Genomic DNA, 20,646 nt, shown 5'->3' with positions numbered 1-20,646 from the left:
CGTAAAGAAAAACGAAAAAACAAAAAAAAAAAGAACAAGCTCATAGAAGTGAATACGAAAGCTGAAGAAAGTCGTTAAGTAGATAGGTTGCGTAAACTAGGTGCGTCCAATCAAAGTAATCCAATTAGATATACTGGACTATAATTAAGATGTCATCTGAAAGCCCACAGGATCAACCACAGAAGGAGCAAATCAGCAATAACGTCGGCGTTACCACCAATAGTACAAGCAATGAGGAAACAAGCCGCTCTCAAGATGATAATGTCAAGGAAGTCAATGGAAATGATGATACTAAAGAAGAGGAACAAGAAGAAGACGCAGAACTAGATGATTTATTTGGAGATGACAATGATGACGATGATGATGATGATGTTAAAAAATCGGAGACTGAAAAAAGTGATAGTGATAGTGATGAAGACGACGAGGGAGAGAATATCAACCATAGAAGTCGTCATAGAGAAAGTCTCGGGTTAGATGATGATGAAGCAGAGGAGCAAGCCATGTACACCCGAAAATTTTATGGTGAGGATGCTAATAACTTTTCTGATCAAGATGAGACTACTCACACTTTTAAAGAGGAAAATGTAGAGCTTGTCAGACATATTATTCCAAGTAAAGCTAATGTGAATGAAACGGCGTCTCACAACGAAATTTTCTATGCTAGAATTCCCAACTTTTTAACTATCGATCCAATTCCTTTCGACCCTCCAAGTTTTGAGGCCAAAGTAAACGAAAGGGCAAGCAATTCAGCTTCTAGGGAGGATCAACTGGACGACCGCCTGATTGATGAAAACACTGTTAGATGGAGATACTCTCGTGACAAAGACCAACATGTCTTTAAAGAATCAAATACACAAATAGTGCAGTGGTCAGACGGTACATATTCGCTAAAAGTTGGTGAAGAGTGTACAGATATATTGGTCAACGATACGAGCAACACTTTTTTGACAGTATCGCATGACCAACAAGAGTTGATCCAGTGTTACGAAGGGGGTGAAATAAAAAAGACGTTGATGTTTATTCCAACTTCGACGAATTCAAAAATACATCAAAAACTAAGTAAAGCTGTTATAAGAAGGAACCAAAGACAAAGCAAGGGTCCTGGAACATACATTGTAAGTATGGATCCTGAAGTGGAAAAGAAGGAGTTAGAGAGAAAGCAAAGCCAGATTTTAAGAGACAGAAGGAGAAGACAGCTCAAAGAAAAGGAGAAACAAGAATCCCCAGATGCCGCTTTTGAGACGGGATTTAGAAAGCAAAATTCACCCACTACCTATGGAGCCTCGAGAAGAAATGAATATGAAGAAGATGACTTTTTAGTCGACGACGATGAGGAAGAGGAGGCTGCGTTTGACGACGAAGAGGATGATAATGAGGAAGAAGAAGAAGAAGAGGACGCGGATGAAGAGAACGCCTCTCGTCTAAGAAATTTAAAAAGAGAAGGAGCAGCAATGTACAGAGAAGAGGAAGAAGAAGAAAAAGATAGGAGCGAGACAAAAAGAAGAAGGGTTGCGGTCATCGAGGACGACGAAGACGAGGATTAGAGGAGACGTTACTTTGTTTATATATATTAGTATGTACAATCGCAAAGAAATGGAGTGATGACATGTTGTAGTATTTAGTATGAGGTTACTGTGTGGGAGGTTTTACCATGATTTTTGGCGAGAACACGCCATGAAATGTCTTTGTACGAAACTCATTACCCGCATTAATATTTTTTTTCTTTTTAAAGCTCAGTTGACCCTTTCTCATTCCCTTCTTAAAACAACTGTGTGATCCTTGAGAAAAGATAAATTACATACACAACATAAACCCAACTACGATCGCAAATTATGTCTTGGCAAGGTATGTGAACGAGACAATTATCAATTGATTAAGAAAGAAATGAGTCGGAGGTTAGCTTGTGTGACAATGTTTGGCAATGCCCGATTTTTGTTGATGCGCGTAATTTCGAAGATTAACCACTCAGAGTAAATTACTAACTGGAATATCAAAAAACATATGAAATTTCAAACATGAATTTCTTTCCGTTTTTTTCTCCTACTTTTAAACAGCATACACTGATAACTTAATAGGAACCGGTAAAGTCGACAAAGCTGTCATCTACTCGAGAGCAGGTGACGCTGTTTGGGCTACTTCTGGTGGCCTATCTTTGCAACCAAACGAAATTGGTGAAATTGTTCAAGGCTTCGACAATCCAGCTGGTTTGCAAAGCAATGGTTTGCATATTCAAGGCCAAAAGTTCATGTTGTTGAGAGCTGACGATAGAAGTATCTACGGTAGACATGATGCTGAGGGTGTTGTTTGTGTAAGAACTAAGCAAACCGTTATTATTGCTCATTATCCACCAACCGTACAAGCCGGTGAGGCCACCAAGATTGTCGAGCAATTGGCTGACTACTTGATTGGTGTTCAATACTAATTTATGCAGGTAAAGTTTTCTTGCCTTATACACCACCTATTCTGGCATCTGCGGGATTTCGCTTCCTATTTTACAAATATTTTATTGATTGACGCTAATTATCACTGTAAAAGGCGCACTTTTTATATGTAGTCACATCCGGTATTTAACATATTTACGAAACAGTCTTAAGAATATCGACATTTGATATACTTATGTTTAATTTATCTACATATTACAATCATACGAGAAACACGCAAAAACAATTACTTGAATACTTCGAAAGGAGACCAATTTGGATGTACAACCCTTTTTTCGCCCTTTTCCTTCGATATGTTATTGATAGCTTCAAAGTCCTCAGTAGACAAAGTAAATATTTTCCTGTTCGTTTTGATTCGATCGGGATTCACAGATTTTGGCAAGACAACATAACCTCTTTGGACGTGCCAGCTAATAACAACGTGTCCGGGTTGAACGTTATTTTTCTTCGCAATTTCAAGGATAACCGGTTCCTTCAATAGTGGAGCATCGGTACTACCTAACGGAGAATAAGCTTCAACCACAATGCCTTTACTTTTACAAAAATTAATCAATTCGTCTTGAGGTAGTAATGGATGTATTTCGACTTGGTTAGCAGCTGGCGTAAGCTTATTACCTTGAGATGCTAATAGATCTTTCAGGTTATTTATAGAAAAGTTGGAGACTCCAACGGCCTTAGTTTTACCAGTCTTTGGTAGTTCCTGCATTAATTCCCAGGTTTTGATGAAATTCCAATTGGTGATATCCACTGCACGAGAACCATCCTTCTTTGTTGGCACACTCAAGATGTCTTCATTTTTGATGTAGGCTGGATCTAATCTGGCAGGCCAATGCATCAAATATAAGTCTACGTAGTCCAATCCTAACCTCTTTAGTGATTGATCCAGCGCTACTTCAGGTTCGTGGTGTTGTGTACACCATAACTTTGTAGTAACAAAGATTTCTTCCCGAGGAACACCTGAATCCTTGATGGCTTGACCGACTTGGTCTTCATTACGGTAAATAGCAGCAGTATCAATGTGTCGGTAGCCATCTTTCAAAGCGGTTAAAACAGCCTTATAAGCATCGTTCTCTTTCGACTGCCACGTACCTAAACCTATTTGAGGGATTTGGGCTCCAGTATTTAGAGAAAGGATTTTCGTAGAATCATGTAAAGTAGCAGGCATTTTTCTATCTTAATTTAGTAATGAGAGCTGTCCAAATTTTAGCTTGCTAAGATGCACCTATTAAGCTCTCATCCTGAATCAAGTCATTAGAATGTCTTGATTCTCCCGGTTTTATACGCCCAGTAAAGCAATTCTTTACTGCCGTAGTCTTTTCCTGAAAGCTCGGTTTCTACTCTAGGGAATTAAGGAGAGCAGCGGTGTGCGATTCGTCACACGGGTGAATGCCTGATAGGCATATTATTAAGCCGTGTTTGCAATCTGCGTGCTAGATTGATTCTACCCCTTTCTGAGAAGGCGAAATGACCTTGCTATGACAATGAGGGAGAAAAGACCGCCCTTCCTTGTTCTTCCCCGGAATAGTCTGCCCCGATTGTTCGCCGGTGTTATAACTTACAATTCTTATACACTCCATAGGAAGTTTGTTGACAAGAGTTAAGTTTCAAATATCTAAAGCCAGGAAGTATGATCACCCAAGCATATCCATTGCAATATGTAAGACATTCAAGCGGATTTCTGGGACTTTAGAAAGTGAAATTTAAAAAAAAAAAAATTTAACAGAGGTCATACTTCCAAAAAAAAAAAAATGTAGAACTGGGCGAAATATCATCAGCTCATTCACTCTAATGCGGCCCTTCTGTAACCTCGAGCAAAGAGCCCAAATAACTTCATCTCTTCTCTCTTACGAACTGAAATATTCTCATGTTACCTATTGAGTAGTTGCGGGGACATTGGCGCGCGCAGAAAGAGTGAAAAATTTTATAGTGGAATATAGAAATTGAGATGAGATGAGATACTAAGACTAAAAATAATAGTAAAAAGAAGTTAAAACAGATTTAGAGATTCAAACTCCGTTATTTTTAGAAGGTCATGTCCTTGGAAGATAAATTTGATTCATTGTCTGTGTCGCAAGGTGCCTCGGACCATATTAATAATCAGCTCTTAGAGAAGTATAGTCACAAAATAAAAACTGATGAATTATCATTCAGCAGAGCGAAAACATCAAAGGATAAAGCAAATAGGGCGACTGTGGAAAATGTCTTAGATCCGAGAACTATGAGATTTTTGAAGTCTATGGTCACCAGAGGTGTGATTGCAGATTTGAACGGTTGCTTAAGTACTGGGAAAGAAGCTAATGTTTACCACGCTTTTGCAGGTACCGGTAAGGCACCCGTAATAGATGAGGAAACAGGCCAGTATGAAGTTTTAGAGACAGACGGATCCCGTGCAGAATATGCCATTAAGATTTATAAGACCTCTATCCTAGTCTTCAAAGATCGTGAAAGATATGTTGATGGTGAATTTAGATTTAGAAATTCCAGATCTCAACATAATCCAAGGAAAATGATTAAAATTTGGGCTGAAAAGGAATTTAGGAACCTGAAAAGAATTTATCAAAGTGGCGTCATTCCAGCTCCTAAGCCAATAGAAGTTAAGAACAACGTCTTAGTTATGGAATTTTTAAGCCGAGGTAATGGATTTGCCTCACCTAAATTAAAAGATTATCCGTACAAGAATCGTGATGAAATTTTCCATTATTATCACACAATGGTGGCATATATGAGATTGCTGTACCAAGTTTGTCGCCTGGTTCATGCCGATTTGTCAGAGTATAACACCATAGTTCATGATGATAAACTATATATGATCGATGTTTCCCAAAGTGTGGAACCTGAACATCCAATGAGTTTAGATTTTTTAAGGATGGATATCAAAAACGTTAACCTTTATTTCGAGAAGATGGGTATAAGTATTTTCCCTGAAAGGGTTATTTTTCAATTTGTCATATCAGAAACTTTGGAGAAATTTAAAGGTGATTATAACAATATTAGCGCCTTGGTTGCATACATTGCTAGTAATCTACCAATAAAATCTACAGAACAAGATGAGGCAGAAGATGAAATATTCAGATCGCTGCATTTAGTTAGATCATTGGGTGGATTAGAGGAAAGAGATTTTGATAGGTATACTGATGGTAAGTTTGACTTACTGAAAAGCTTGATTGCCCATGATAATGAACGCAATTTTGCTGCTTCTGAGCAATTTGAATTTGATAACGCTGACCACGAATGTAGTTCTGGCACAGAGGAATTCTCAGATGATGAAGAAGACGGCTCAAGCGGATCTGAAGAAGATGACGAGGAGGAGGGCGAGTACTATGACGATGATGAACCAAAAGTTTTAAAGGGGAAGAAACATGAGGACAAGGATTTAAAAAAATTGCGCAAGCAGGAAGCTAAAGATGCAAAAAGAGAAAAAAGGAAAACAAAAGTCAAGAAGCACATCAAGAAAAAATTGGTGAAAAAAACGAAATCAAAGAAATAATGCGGCCCTGTGAAAATACATTTGGGAATCGTTGTTTGGAGTCGAAGAACAGAAAGTAGGTCAGCAATTTAACGAAGAAAGTTCAAGACTAAAAGTGTAATATCAGTATCAAAAGTTTGGTACTTTTCATACAAGTGCAATAAATATTAAAATAAACAATAGCCTTATTTAGTGGTCTTGATTTTTAGTGAAATCAATCCCAATAACTAAAAACAGCAAAAAAGGCAGGCATCACATTGAACCGCCACCTTGATGTTGGCCAACTAAACCTGCCATTTCCAGTAAGGCACGGTCTTCTCCCAAGCTTCTCAGGTTAATTTGCTGTCTTCTTTTAGATTCTGCTTCTTCCCATTCCAACTGTTTGATTTGCTCTTCTAGTTCTTTCTCACCACCACAGCCCCATACCTCAACATCTTGAATCAAAAAATGCAATTCATAAGGGGAATTTTCCTCCTTTCTTTCCATCGACAATAAACCAGGGTCTAATGAACCTCCGTAACCAGTATTTCTAAACACAGCAAATTCTAATGTGCTGTCAAAAGTAAGCGACACGTTCCCTGGTATGTATCTCTTGGATGCTGGTTTTATTAATGGTTGTTTATCCCCGATTCCAATTCCGCCACCAATTGTATTGAAATAGATCGTGCCTTTTTGGTTGACTTTATAAATATCCTGCCTGGGTGATATTTCTATTATTCTCGTATTCAGATCGCCAAAATAATCTTTATTTGTTACTTTCCACGGATCGTCTATGTACACAGCGAAAGTAGTTTTCCTTTTATTCAAATGCGATGCATCCATCATTTGATCTGACTCTTTCAATTTAGGAAATTCTTCAAGAAAATGGCGGTATCTTGGATTCTTCTCAGCTGCGTATTCTTCAGAATTTGTTATCCTCATTCCGCTAACAACTAAAATCGAAGGCGCCATCCATTTGAACACCTTTGCTTGCAAAGACCTCATTGAGAAGCCACTTTTCCTGCCGATGTATAAACTTTGTAGCTTATGAATAAATAATTCCTTTGGTAGTCCCGTCGATAACTGTGCCAACAGTGCTGGAGTCATAACTTTAGAATCCTGAATAGACGATAAGTTTGTGTCATGATCAACTAAATCGTGCTGCAAATAAAAAAAATGCTCCATTAAATTCTCTAATGGTTTTAATAGATTGGGCATTACAGTTCTTATTGCAGTTGAAAATTGTTGAAACGTTATGGAATGTGATTCTATATCGCCCACCACGTCTGGATTCATAGTTCTAAGGAGATTGAGTGCTGAGACTTTGAAATTGCCCCATTGATCATGAGTCTCTGTATTATCCAATTTAGAATTGGTGGTTGGACAATCAACTGTTAAAATTAAAAGCCAAGTTAAAAACTGAAGCATAAAATCAGCAGGAATGCACAGCATTTCTGTATCAACATCATCAAACCCAGTTATTATTTGTTTTATAGTCAACTCCTTGTTTCCGTCGTTTTCACTTTCTTCGGAGAGTTCTTCTTTGTCAGTTTTCTGAAGTGATAAAGAGATAAACAGCAGTTTTAGTTGATCATAGGACTTGGTTTTCAAGAATTTGGCACATCGTGCCCTGTTTAACAACAAAATGCATTTTAATAACCCATATCCCGTAATTGGTTCGTAAGATGATTTCATTAATGGGAAGTTGCTCAAAACCCTCAACATGTTAGTCACTATCCCAACAATCATGGCATGATTCTGCGGAAAATAAAGTGAGTTGCATAAAGCTTTGTGAGAAATTGGAGTGTTTAGATCTTCAATTTGCAAATTTCCCTTAAAACTGACTAATTCTGGAATAGTGACCTGTTGCTGTGCTTTGTTATTGAAATATGCCAAAATATCTTTGCTATTTGTGAATTTTTTTGAGTGGGAAGAACCCTCTTCGTTACTGGAACTGATTGAAGAAGACTGTCCCATAATACTACAACAAATATTACCTGGTCCGGTTGCTTTAGTAGTACTCCTTCAGTCTGCAAGCCTGTTTAAATTTAATGCTTTGGTAAGATTAATCAATCGTTATATGAAAAGTAGAATGGTGCCGATATCTTACTTCTACCTGTTTTACTCCCTTTCTGCAGCCTATTAATATGTCACTAAATCATCTACAGATGTGTGCTGTATATGGAGCTCTGCAAGTTAAATACTCAAAGCACCCGTAGCCGTCGATGCGTCTTGTTCTCCTACGCTTTTCTCTTTCCTTCAATGCATCCTTGAAAATTGCGAAAGTGCCAACGAAAAAGAAAAATACAGTAAAAAAAAAAGTCAAACGCCAATGAATATATACCTGTTGCTACGCTTTCGGTTTCATCAAATAATAAGTAGTATACAATTAGCCATATACAGTATCAATAATAAGGAAGTTACGCGACTTTAAATAAAAGGATTGTTCTAATATGTAGATATGTGAATGGCGGCTTGATAAATCAAAATATTATTATTTTTATGCATAAAAGGATACCGATTTCGATTTTCTTGCTTGAACTTCACTTATACCCTCAACGAAATCTTCGTGTTTAACGGAAGATTGCCCATTCCTTAAGGCAATCATACCTGCCTCCACAGTTACCGCCTTTAACTGGGCACCATTAAACTCATCAGTAGACCTGGCAAGTTCTTGCCAGTTAATATCATCATCAGTGGTCATTTTTCTTGAATGAATTTGTAAAATTTGAGCTCTCGAGTCTTCGGATGGGAGTGGGAATTCAATTTTTCTATCCAATCTTCCTGATCTTAACAAAGCAGGATCTAAAACATCAACTCTATTGGTAGCCGCCAAGACTTTGACACGATCATCGGAGCTAAAGCCATCCAATTGATTCAATAATTCCAGCATGGTTCTTTGCACTTCCCTATCACCGGATTTTTCAGAATCAAATCTCTTAGTACCAATGGCATCCAATTCGTCAATGAAAATAATAGTTGGTGCCTTTTCCTTGGCCAGTGCAAAAGCATCGCGGACTAGTTTAGCACCTTCACCGATATACATTTGTACCAATTGAGGTGCTGCCAGCTTCAAAAAAGTAGCATTCGTCTGAGCCGCGCAAGCACGAGCTAATAAAGTTTTACCTGTACCCGGAGGCCCGTACATTAGGGCACCCTTGGGCGCTCTAATTCCCATATCTTTGAATTTATCTGCACGTTTCATAGGTAACACAATGGCCTCCACCAGCTCTTCAATCTGTTTATCCAACCCACCCACGTCCGAGTAAGTTTCTGTGGGTTTTTCATCTACCTCCATAGCTTTTACACGAGAATCAAATTCAGAGGGTAAAGTATCCAAAATCAAATACGAGTCTTTATTCACACCTACCAGGTCATTTGGCTTAAGTTTATCAGGATCTACTAAACCGACCATGGGCAAGAAAACAGTCTGTCTAGAAGAAGTCTTGACTACAGCAGCTTTGCCAACAGCGGTGTTATCTAAGTTGACATTACCACCTTGTGTAGTAGATTCACTATTTTCTTTGTCTTCAATCTCATTCATATCCATGACCTCGACAACGTTAGCCACAAGGTACGGTAACTGTCTATTATTCTTGATTTTTTCCTTATTGTCCTTAATCTTCTCGAGCATAACGTTGTTTTCATGGGACAGTCTTTGCAATTCAGATCTAAAAATACGAATTTCATTGTCCAAGAGCTTGGCTCTTGTTTGAAGCTCCTGCGTCGAAAGATTCAAAATCTCTTGATCTAATTCATCGTCTCCTGGTAAAGTTTGAGCATCCAATTCTTCCAAGGTGGCCATCTTAAACTAAAATCAAAACTTTCCAATTTGTTCTCACCTCTATAATGCACAAATAAGTCACTCGTATAAACGTTTTAGACAAACTCCTGATGTGCCCTTTTTACCCAAGAGTTCATTAATGGGGTCCTTTTCAGTAAAATATACATTAATTCATTTTTGCCACCACATATTGGCCGGGTAACTACATGATTAAACCATTGCTAATAAAAGGAATTCGCCAAGGCTGCCGACCAACAACCATTACTGACGTTATTTTTTTACGAACATACTCACTAGGTAAACCAGGTATATATATTAAACATAGTATAAAGTATCAGCCACTAATTGCACTCGTCTCTTTTGGGCTTTCGTCTTTTTTAAATTTTTTTTTCTCTATTACAGTAACTAATCGCAAACAAATCAGGCATCTGTGTATATTCGTTGGAATCTCAATGCCAACGGCATCACATTGCAGAAAGTAGAAGCTGCAAAATACATACTACTGATATATAGCATGCTTATTATCATCACTATATACGTGAATATCGTGTTTCACGAAATTTGCCATTTTTTTTGCAAAATTATTGCACAGGCTCTTCTGGCAGAACTCATCACCAGATCAAATAACAGAAGAGGTTAAACTTGCCCTTTTACTATAGCTTACCTTACTATTCTTTGCATATATTAATCGTACAATATCGTTGATTTGGGGAAGATTGCTTAGTTTGTTGTGGCTAGAGTTTTTGTTGATTGCAGACAGTATACTAGATCATTTTTTTCTTTTCCATCTGCACTAAATTTTTAAACTCATCACTGGTTGGTTACATAGTTGTTCCTTTATTGTGTTCAATACTATCTGCTTTCTCCAAAACTGTAAGCGAGTCCCGCAATTTCGAAGAATTCGATGAAGGAAGTCGTTGTAAGTGAAACCCCGAAAAGGATTAAAGGGCTGGAATTTAGCGCTTTAAGCGCTGCCGATATTGTCGCCCAGTCTGAAGTGGAAGTGTCTACAAGAGATCTCTTCGATTTAGAAAAAGATCGTGCTCCTAAGGCGAACGGTGCTTTAGACCCCAAGATGGGTGTCTCTTCCTCCAGTCTTGAATGTGCAACCTGTCACGGCAACTTGGCATCGTGTCATGGCCATTTTGGTCACTTAAAATTAGCTTTGCCTGTTTTCCACATTGGGTACTTCAAAGCCACCATTCAAATACTGCAAGGTATCTGTAAAAACTGTTCTGCCATATTGTTATCAGAAACAGATAAAAGACAATTTTTGCATGAACTTCGTCGTCCAGGCGTAGATAATTTAAGACGTATGGGTATATTGAAGAAGATTTTGGACCAATGTAAAAAGCAAAGAAGGTGTCTGCATTGTGGTGCTCTTAATGGTGTCGTGAAAAAAGCCGCTGCTGGTGCTGGTTCAGCCGCGTTGAAGATTATCCATGATACATTTCGTTGGGTAGGTAAAAAGTCCGCTCCTGAAAAGGATATTTGGGTGGGAGAATGGAAGGAAGTTCTTGCTCATAATCCAGAACTAGAGCGTTATGTGAAACGTTGTATGGATGATTTAAATCCACTGAAAACTTTAAATCTTTTCAAGCAAATTAAGTCTGCAGATTGTGAGCTGCTTGGTATAGATGCAACAGTTCCCTCTGGTAGACCAGAGACTTACATATGGAGATATTTACCCGCACCTCCGGTTTGTATAAGGCCTTCCGTTATGATGCAAGACTCTCCAGCATCTAACGAAGATGACTTGACAGTAAAGCTTACGGAAATAGTTTGGACTTCGTCTTTAATCAAAGCCGGTCTTGACAAGGGTATTTCCATTAACAATATGATGGAACATTGGGATTACTTACAACTGACTGTTGCAATGTACATCAACTCAGACTCAGTCAATCCTGCGATGCTACCAGGTTCATCCAATGGCGGCGGAAAAGTGAAACCAATTAGAGGGTTCTGCCAAAGACTAAAGGGTAAACAAGGTCGATTCAGGGGTAATTTGTCTGGTAAGCGTGTCGATTTTTCTGGTAGAACTGTTATTTCTCCGGACCCAAACTTGTCCATTGACGAGGTTGCTGTCCCAGATCGTGTTGCAAAAGTCTTGACGTATCCCGAAAAGGTAACAAGGTATAATAGACATAAATTACAAGAATTAATTGTAAATGGACCCAATGTCCATCCTGGGGCGAACTATTTACTGAAAAGAAACGAAGATGCAAGAAGAAACCTAAGATATGGTGATCGTATGAAGTTAGCCAAAAATTTACAAATTGGTGATGTCGTCGAAAGACATTTAGAAGACGGTGATGTGGTCCTATTCAACCGTCAACCATCTTTGCATAGATTATCAATTTTATCGCATTATGCTAAGATTCGTCCTTGGAGAACCTTTAGATTAAATGAATGTGTTTGCACACCTTATAACGCTGACTTCGACGGTGACGAAATGAATTTGCATGTTCCACAAACCGAAGAGGCTCGTGCAGAAGCTATCAATTTAATGGGTGTGAAAAATAACTTATTAACACCTAAGTCAGGTGAACCTATTATTGCGGCTACTCAAGATTTCATAACTGGTTCATATTTAATATCACATAAGGATTCTTTCTATGATCGTGCTACATTAACTCAACTATTGTCTATGATGTCTGACGGTATCGAGCACTTTGACATACCACCTCCTGCTATCATGAAACCGTATTACTTATGGACCGGTAAACAAGTTTTTTCACTTTTGATAAAACCAAATCACAATTCCCCAGTTGTGATAAACTTAGACGCGAAGAACAAAGTCTTTGTCCCTCCAAAATCAAAATCCCTACCAAATGAAATGTCACAAAACGACGGGTTTGTAATTATTAGAGGCTCTCAAATTTTAAGTGGGGTGATGGACAAGTCTGTTCTAGGTGATGGTAAGAAGCATTCTGTGTTTTATACGATATTAAGAGATTACGGCCCACAAGAAGCCGCTAATGCTATGAATAGAATGGCAAAACTATGTGCTAGGTTCTTAGGTAATAGAGGGTTTTCTATTGGTATTAATGATGTCACACCTGCTGATGATTTGAAGCAAAAGAAGGAAGAACTAGTCGAAATTGCATACCATAAGTGTGACGAATTGATCACATTATTCAATAAAGGTGAATTAGAAACACAACCTGGTTGCAATGAAGAACAAACATTGGAAGCTAAGATTGGTGGGCTTCTATCTAAAGTCAGAGAAGAAGTTGGTGATGTTTGTATTAATGAATTAGATAATTGGAATGCACCATTAATTATGGCTACTTGTGGTTCTAAAGGTTCCACATTAAATGTTTCACAGATGGTGGCTGTCGTTGGTCAACAAATTATTTCTGGTAATCGTGTTCCGGATGGTTTTCAAGATCGTTCGTTACCGCATTTCCCCAAGAATTCGAAAACACCCCAATCCAAAGGTTTTGTAAGAAATTCTTTCTTTTCAGGCTTATCTCCCCCAGAATTTCTGTTCCATGCTATTTCGGGTCGTGAAGGTTTAGTTGACACAGCTGTTAAAACCGCAGAGACTGGTTACATGTCTCGTAGATTAATGAAGTCTTTAGAAGATCTTTCTTGTCAGTATGACAATACGGTCAGAACTTCAGCCAACGGTATCGTCCAATTCACATATGGTGGTGACGGGTTGGATCCTCTGGAAATGGAAGGTAATGCACAACCGGTCAATTTCAATAGAAGTTGGGACCATGCATACAATATTACTTTTAATAACCAAGATAAGGGCTTACTACCCTATGCAATTATGGAAACTGCAAACGAAATATTAGGACCATTGGAGGAAAGGTTGGTCAGATATGATAATAGTGGATGTTTAGTGAAAAGGGAAGACTTGAATAAAGCGGAATATGTGGATCAGTATGATGCCGAGAGAGATTTTTACCATTCCTTAAGAGAATATATTAATGGCAAAGCAACTGCTTTGGCTAATTTAAGAAAGTCCAGGGGAATGTTAGGCCTATTAGAACCTCCTGCAAAAGAATTACAAGGTATTGATCCAGATGAAACCGTTCCTGATAATGTTAAAACATCTGTAAGCCAACTTTATAGAATCAGTGAAAAATCGGTGAGAAAGTTTTTAGAAATTGCTCTTTTCAAATATCGTAAGGCAAGACTGGAGCCAGGTACTGCTATTGGTGCTATTGGTGCTCAATCCATTGGTGAACCAGGTACACAAATGACATTGAAGACCTTTCATTTTGCAGGTGTGGCTTCCATGAATGTTACATTAGGTGTTCCTCGTATCAAAGAAATTATCAATGCTTCCAAGGTCATTTCTACACCTATTATAAATGCTGTATTAGTAAATGATAACGATGAAAGGGCTGCTAGGGTTGTTAAAGGTAGAGTGGAAAAGACACTGCTATCTGACGTAGCTTTCTATGTCCAAGATGTTTACAAAGACAACTTGTCTTTCATTCAAGTGCGTATTGATTTAGGTACGATTGATAAACTACAATTGGAGTTGACCATAGAAGATATCGCGGTTGCTATAACCAGGGCTTCTAAATTGAAAATACAAGCCTCTGATGTCAATATTATTGGTAAAGATCGAATTGCAATCAACGTATTCCCAGAAGGGTACAAAGCAAAATCGATATCTACATCTGCGAAAGAACCAAGTGAGAATGATGTTTTTTACCGAATGCAACAGTTACGTCGTGCGCTTCCTGATGTTGTTGTTAAAGGTTTACCTGATATTTCTCGTGCGGTTATTAATATTCGCGATGACGGCAAGAGGGAATTATTGGTTGAAGGTTACGGCCTGCGAGATGTGATGTGTACAGATGGTGTCATTGGTTCTAGAACTACAACTAACCATGTTTTAGAAGTCTTTTCCGTTTTGGGTATCGAAGCTGCAAGATATAGCATTATTAGAGAAATTAACTATACCATGAGTAATCACGGTATGAGTGTCGATCCACGTCATATCCAACTATTAGGTGATGTGATGACATATAAGGGTGAAGTGTTGGGTATTACAAGATTTGGTTTGAGTAAAATGAGGGACTCTGTTTTGCAGCTAGCCTCCTTCGAAAAGACAACTGACCATTTATTCGATGCGGCCTTTTATATGAAAAAGGACGCTGTTGAAGGTGTTTCTGAATGTATTATTTTGGGTCAAACGATGTCGATCGGTACCGGTTCCTTTAAAGTTGTTAAAGGTACTAATATATCTGAAAAGGATCTGGTTCCTAAGCGATGTCTATTTGAAAGTCTCTCAAATGAGGCAGCTTTAAAAGCGAACTAAAGTAGTCGTTTTTAAACTTTTTTATAGCATTTGTATTATTTTTCTACCACAGTCATTTAACGTATTTATACATATAAAACTACATGATAAAAACCATGAAACAAAATTTACTTATAAGAAATTTGCTTTCTTCACATTAGTAGAACCAGCGTATCGTTTTCAAAAACTCGCGTCAACGTTTTGAGACCAAAAATGCTAAATATTTTGGAATCTGGTATGCACTCACAAGCTGAGAGTGAAGACCTCATGCCATAAAAGAAAACATACACCGGTTATAAAGTTGGAAGATAAACAATTATGTCCTCTACACATAGTAATAATGTAGGACATCCCCAATCTTCTCCACAAGGTCCACTAACGGAACAACAAAGAGCACAACAGCAATATCAAATTTTTGAGAATTCATTACCAAAAGTAAGTCAATCTGTGTATCAGATGCTGTTGAACGAGATGGTTCCTCTAGCTATGGGCATTGAGAGGCAAATATCAGGCGATGTTATCAGTTCTGATAGCAATGTAACTTCCGAAAATGGTAACATCAACAATATGATAAAGAGACTGAAGATAGAGGAACATCATACAGTAGATATCATACGTTCTCATAACTTGATACATGAGCTGTATAAGGCGGATGAAGAGGAAAAAGAAAAGGTTTTAGCAAGACTGAGGAATATTGGGTTTCAAATCGGATTGAAGCTGTCAGAGTTATTGATATTTTCTAACAACCCAAATTTAAAATTCAAGGAAATGGACCTTCTATTAATAATGAAGTTCATTTGTAGGGATGTCTGGAAACAAATATTTGGTAAACAGATCGATAATTTAAAAACAAACCACAGAGGAACCTTTTACCTTCTTGATTATGACTATCGACCTATTCAATCATTTTCTTTGGAGGAAGATGCAAAAAACGAGGAGTTAAAAATGATAGAACCGTTTTTGGAGATACCTGTGGGAATTATTAGAGGCGTGTTGTCTTCCTTAGGTTATTCATCTGAAGAGGTCATTTGCTTGGCGTCTTTTATCGACAGGCCAACAGATAGGCCTAAAACAGCTTTTCCCAAGGGAGTTAGCTTCCATGTTCAAGTCACAATGCCGCAGTAAAGGTCCGACAGATTTTTGTTCTAAGAATGTACATCGACATATAGATAGATATAAGTGTGTATATAAAAGAACAGGTGACTCCGTTTTCAAAATAATACCCTTACTATAAAATCTTGACAATAATTTCTTTGATCAAGGTACATATAGTCTTTATGATAGTGAAGTGCTTTCGTGGACTCTTCTTAAAGCCCTAAAAGTCTATTGTCATTTCTTTTTTAGTAGGTACGTCATGGGAAGAATATTATTTGGTTGTGTATTTGTATCGTGATTCGCTGCTGTAAGATAGGACTCACTTCTGAGACCAAACTTTGACATGATATCCATGTTTTTTTGTAATATTTGTATCTCGTTATCCATCATTTCCTCAAATTTTGCCCTCCATACCTGTAATTTTTTTCTAATTTCTAGTTTCTGGTCATAGTCAACCTCTTCGTTCCAAGCATACCGGCATTCTTTGCACATTTGTTGAAACCTTTTCATATAATCATAAAGGTAATTTTGAGCCTCATGGGAATGATTTTTTGCAGTGTTCTCTGAACGGGAAATCCTTTTCAATGCCACTAATCGTTTCCGGGGGTTGATTTTACCGACGGGTGTGTTGCTACGGCTTTTTGAACATATTTCTGTAGTTGCAACCTTCCTAGTAATAGAGGGTCGTGGAACACTTTTACGATCTTTACGCTCCAAGGAGCTGCAATGAGAGTCAAATTTTACCTTGAACTTATTTCTAAATAACAAATATTCACTCATTGCTGGTATGGGAATTTCTAATCTTTTGGCAAGTTCAATTTTACTGACATTCAAAATGTCAATATCCATTGACTGGCAAAAGGATGCATAGTAAAGTCTTTTCTTAGTCAATGACATGCTATCCCATTCATTCCTTGCAAATCTTTTAAAATTGCTATTCCCTCTTACGTGATTTATAATATCCTCATACTTCGAGACGTTATGTAACTTTTGGACTTCAAGTTGGAAGAAGTATTGAAAAGCAGTGTATGGAGTGCGATTGAGTTGCCTTTGGAAAGATTTCTTCGTCGTATAGCTAACAGGTGAGAGCTGGGCCTTCAACAGTAAAGTAGCCTTCATTCGAATGTTTTATGGTTTCTGTGGTAATGTTGTTAGGTCCTTTATGATCAGATCAGCCAAAAGGGTTTGATAGGCCTCAAGGGGTACGTCCGGGAGATATCCAAGATAATTTAATTAGAAAAATGGTGATTCTTGAAAAGAATCTTTGGACAGATCACTCTATAAAACTGCAATAGATCAATAACACAGAAGGTAGTATAACTGGTGTGATAAAGTACAATACCTGCTGATCATCTGTGGAGGCTACTTAGTCATTGCGAAACACTTCACATGTTTCATTAAAGCACGAAACGCGAAAAAAAAAAAAAAATAAAAAAAACAAAAATAAAAACAAAAACAAAATGTGTTGAAAGTTAATATACCAATTGATAAATTGAAGCAAGGCCTGGGATGTTAATTGGAAGAAATTTTATCGTAAAAGAATATACAAGTTAAAAAATATAAACCCAAGGTACGTATACTTGGAATATTACACATTCATTATATACATATATATATATATATATATATATAATTAAAAAAACCGTCGATAGAAATTGAACCTTTAAAATAATAGAAAAAAAGAATACAAGATAAATAAAACCTCAAAAAAGTGAAAAAGAGCTAGAAAACCATGCAGTTCTTCAAGAAAAAGAAAAAAAGAAAGGAAAAGTGACACTTGTGGGTTAAGTTTGACGAATACCACTATGAAATCAGATACTACGGTGTAGAAACTCGAAAAAAAAAAAAAGGTAGTGCCTCTAAGGCCTGCTAGCTTTTGTAATTAATGTTCTTAAATCTCACTTGTTCTTGTTGAGATCTTTCATTATCATTAGATTGATCCAAGTTGAAACTGAAGTCATTATTGGTGGTTGGCGCCATTAATACACCCGGAGCTGCACCTACCGAAAAGTTGCTGTTATTATTGTTGGTATTGCTGGAACTACTACTTCCTAATCTAGAATGAGGAAGTGTGGTGTAATTGTAGTTTATGATTGGTTGGTTGGACGGATTCGAACTGTTCACAGAATTGTTAAAATTATTTTGGATAAATTGTGATTGCAACGTACCCATGTCTTTTTGCGTCGGCGAAATCATACTATGTGAGCCCGGATTGCTGTTACTACTGCTGTCAATGTTACCTTCAGGGTTGCCGTTATTTTCAGAATCATTAGCAATAGCATTATTTGCATTTGTATTTGGATTCAAAATTGTGCTCGCAGGATGGTTTTCTGGTGAGGAAATTGTTGATTTTTTGGTTCCTACACCTTTTCCTCTACCTTTAATTCCCCTGTTTGAATTTTTATAAATGGACGCAAAGTACTCCAAAAGTTGCCGCTCTTCAAGTGGAATATTCTCAGATGGATTCATCTCAGCTAATTTTGCCGTTAAGGCATTTAATGTTTCCTTATGAAATCTATTTTGATGGGCCTTCATATTTCCTAGTTGAGTGAAGGTCTTGTTGCAGTTTTCAAGCTTGCAAACAAATGGTTTCAATTTTTGGTGAGTAACCAAGTGAGCAGCTAAGTTCCCTTTCCTAGAAAATTTTTTATCACAAATATCACATGAATACGGTTTTTCACCTGTGTGTAGTCGTTCATGAGTTCTTAAGTTCCCACCCTGAGTAAAACGTTTGCCACAATAATCACAAACGAATGGTTTGTACCCTATATGAGAACGAACGTGAACCTCCAGATGAGTCGCTTGCGAAAAAAGCCGATGACAATAGGGACATTCATGTTTTTTAACTGCTCGTGTATTTTGTGTGCCTTTTGGTTTCTCCACACCACCTACTAGTTCGCTTTTAGGTGGTAAAATGTCCATCGTTTGGTTAAACAGTAAGTCTCCATCTTGAGTGGTATTTACTTTCTCCGTGAAACCTTTCTTTCTTGCTTGAATAATCAACATTAGTTGGTCGACCTTTGTTGCACCTATCAGGTTAGTAGCATCATCACTTACTGAACTTATGTCAGGTATAGGAGGTTCTTTACCAGAAAAGTTTGCCATTGCTGCTCCTTCAGCAGAAGTAGAATTGTCTTTACTCATCGGGGGATCAGTACGGGGCATCTCATTCTTGACGTACACAGTAGAATCATCCTTTTTCCTTTTCTTGATAATATTAGGTTGCATACCAGACTCGTCTATATGTTTGTTCAATCCCTCACTGCCTTCAATTACGTCGTTTTTATCCAATGGTCTTGATATAGCACTAGAGTAATTATCCTCATCATTCAAATGTTTTCGAAGTCTTTGTTCTATTTCTTTTAGATCTTTCCTACTATTGCTTGTGGTATCGGTAGAAGCAAGGCTATGGTCCTCTTGGTTTGGGATATTAGTACTGGTGGCGGAATTAATACTATTGTCGTTATTATCATTATTGTTGTCATTGTTGTTTTCATTGTTGTTGTTGTTGTTGTTGTTGTTATTGTTATTGCTACTGTCATTGCCATCATCATTGTCAACTTCATTACTTTTTCCTTTCATGTTATTGGTAACATTATCCGCGACAGGATCACCATTAGCTTTGTTGTTAACGGATAGTGAGTTTAATCTTGATTCAGGTATAAACGCATTTTGGCTGCTATGGTCCAAAGTACCTCTAACAAAAGAATTCCGCCTTTTGAATTGAAAATCGAAATCTTCAGGATTAAACTTCAAAGAATTATTTCTTGAACTCAAAAAGTACGGGTTCTGATTAGAATTACTGTTGTTTGTACCAGTATTAAAAAATGATTCATAATCTGCATTTGTGTTCATATTCCCACTATTATTGGTGCCATTGGACTGGCTTTTAGTAGTTGCTGCAGGTATTAACAGTGGAGGTCTCATAGAGTTTGATTCTCTTCTACTGCTAGGCTGGAACTGCGGTTGCTGTGACTGCTGCATACTGAAAAATTCAAAATCAGGCCCATCATTAGGTCCAAGATAAACAGAGTTTCTTTTTGAAGGTGGCTGCGAAGTATTATCATTTCTTGGTAAAAATTGATATTGAGAAGAACTTCCCGTTAATCCCGTCGAAAATGAAGGGGTCTTGAAGGGAGGCTGCTGGTGCGACTGCTGTTGTTGTTGTTGCTGCTGTTGCCGATGCTGATTTTGAAGCTGCTGTTGTTGTGGGAAGAGGTTGTTTACAATGGAAAAGCCGCGTCCGATTTGCGACAGGTCTGGCGGTTGATGTGTACTTGAAGTGGATAATCGTGGAAGATTGGAATAGGCGCCGCCAGAACTAGGTCCTCCTGTACTTGTTACTGGTACGTTATCAGATATGTTCAAGAATGAGTTGATAGAGGCGTCCGTGGAATATCGTGGCTGGTTGAAATTTGTATAATATGAAATCGACTCATTCCTTTGTTGTTGATGTTGCGGTTGAGAAGAAGCCGGTTGACTTTGATTAAGAATAGGAGTAGGGCCTTGCCCATGCTCCTGGTTTTGCTCCCCAGCTTCGCCTGATGATTGATTTTGGCTTTCATTTTGTCCCGCCTGCGTAGGGCCCATGAACTGTGCAGTTGGAGGAGGCATG

At 37.8% G+C, this 20,646-nt stretch overlaps 10 protein-coding genes across 10 annotated transcripts; 5 read left to right on the top strand and 5 right to left on the bottom strand.

Moving 5' to 3' along the window:
* Positions 1-149: 149 nt before the first annotated feature.
* LEO1 (Paf1-complex subunit LEO1) lies at positions 150-1,544 on the top strand (the record flags this gene model as incomplete). Its single annotated transcript, NM_001183542.1, has 1 exon — positions 150-1,544. The coding sequence occupies one exon, from the start codon at positions 150-152 to the stop codon at positions 1,542-1,544; it is 1,395 nt and encodes a 464-aa protein (NP_014766.1).
* A 288-nt stretch (positions 1,545-1,832) lies between these two features.
* Positions 1,833-2,422, top strand: PFY1 (profilin; the record flags this gene model as incomplete). Its single annotated transcript, NM_001183541.3, has 2 exons — positions 1,833-1,845; positions 2,055-2,422. 2 exons carry the CDS (start codon positions 1,833-1,835, stop codon positions 2,420-2,422), a joined length of 381 nt encoding a protein of 126 aa, NP_014765.3.
* Positions 2,423-2,667: 245 nt separating this feature from the next.
* On the bottom strand, positions 2,668-3,606 carry GCY1 (glycerol 2-dehydrogenase (NADP(+)) GCY1; the record flags this gene model as incomplete). The annotated part of the gene is made up of 1 exon (NM_001183539.1): positions 2,668-3,606. The coding sequence occupies one exon, from the start codon at positions 3,604-3,606 to the stop codon at positions 2,668-2,670; it is 939 nt and encodes a 312-aa protein (NP_014763.1).
* Positions 3,607-4,473: 867 nt separating this feature from the next.
* RIO1 (protein kinase RIO1) lies at positions 4,474-5,928 on the top strand (the record flags this gene model as incomplete). Its single annotated transcript, NM_001183538.3, has 1 exon — positions 4,474-5,928. The coding sequence occupies one exon, from the start codon at positions 4,474-4,476 to the stop codon at positions 5,926-5,928; it is 1,455 nt and encodes a 484-aa protein (NP_014762.3).
* Positions 5,929-6,159: 231 nt separating this feature from the next.
* On the bottom strand, positions 6,160-7,863 carry RTC5 (Rtc5p; the record flags this gene model as incomplete). The annotated part of the gene is made up of 1 exon (NM_001183537.1): positions 6,160-7,863. One exon carries the CDS (start codon positions 7,861-7,863, stop codon positions 6,160-6,162), a length of 1,704 nt encoding a protein of 567 aa, NP_014761.1.
* A 523-nt stretch (positions 7,864-8,386) lies between these two features.
* Positions 8,387-9,691, bottom strand: RPT5 (proteasome regulatory particle base subunit RPT5; the record flags this gene model as incomplete). The annotated part of the gene is made up of 1 exon (NM_001183536.3): positions 8,387-9,691. One exon carries the CDS (start codon positions 9,689-9,691, stop codon positions 8,387-8,389), a length of 1,305 nt encoding a protein of 434 aa, NP_014760.3.
* An 883-nt stretch (positions 9,692-10,574) lies between these two features.
* On the top strand, positions 10,575-14,957 carry RPO31 (DNA-directed RNA polymerase III core subunit RPO31; the record flags this gene model as incomplete). Its single annotated transcript, NM_001183535.1, has 1 exon — positions 10,575-14,957. One exon carries the CDS (start codon positions 10,575-10,577, stop codon positions 14,955-14,957), a length of 4,383 nt encoding a protein of 1,460 aa, NP_014759.1.
* Positions 14,958-15,254: 297 nt separating this feature from the next.
* Positions 15,255-16,061, top strand: TRS33 (Trs33p; the record flags this gene model as incomplete). The annotated part of the gene is made up of 1 exon (NM_001183534.3): positions 15,255-16,061. One exon carries the CDS (start codon positions 15,255-15,257, stop codon positions 16,059-16,061), a length of 807 nt encoding a protein of 268 aa, NP_014758.3.
* Positions 16,062-16,265: 204 nt separating this feature from the next.
* Positions 16,266-17,150, bottom strand: CIM1 (mitochondrial HMG-box protein CIM1; the record flags this gene model as incomplete). The annotated part of the gene is made up of 1 exon (NM_001183533.1): positions 16,266-17,150. One exon carries the CDS (start codon positions 17,148-17,150, stop codon positions 16,266-16,268), a length of 885 nt encoding a protein of 294 aa, NP_014757.1.
* Positions 17,151-17,900: 750 nt separating this feature from the next.
* On the bottom strand, positions 17,901-20,645 carry AZF1 (Azf1p; the record flags this gene model as incomplete). Its single annotated transcript, NM_001183532.3, has 1 exon — positions 17,901-20,645. One exon carries the CDS (start codon positions 20,643-20,645, stop codon positions 17,901-17,903), a length of 2,745 nt encoding a protein of 914 aa, NP_014756.3.
* Position 20,646: the final 1 nt, after the last annotated feature.

The sequence above is a fragment of the Saccharomyces cerevisiae genome, chromosome XV, assembly GCF_000146045.2.
Source record: "Saccharomyces cerevisiae S288C chromosome XV, complete sequence".
In the NCBI taxonomy this organism is placed as follows: Eukaryota; Fungi; Ascomycota; class Saccharomycetes; order Saccharomycetales; family Saccharomycetaceae; genus Saccharomyces; species Saccharomyces cerevisiae.
Note: the sequence above shows the minus strand (reverse complement) of the source record. Positions and strands in the feature narration are given on the sequence as shown.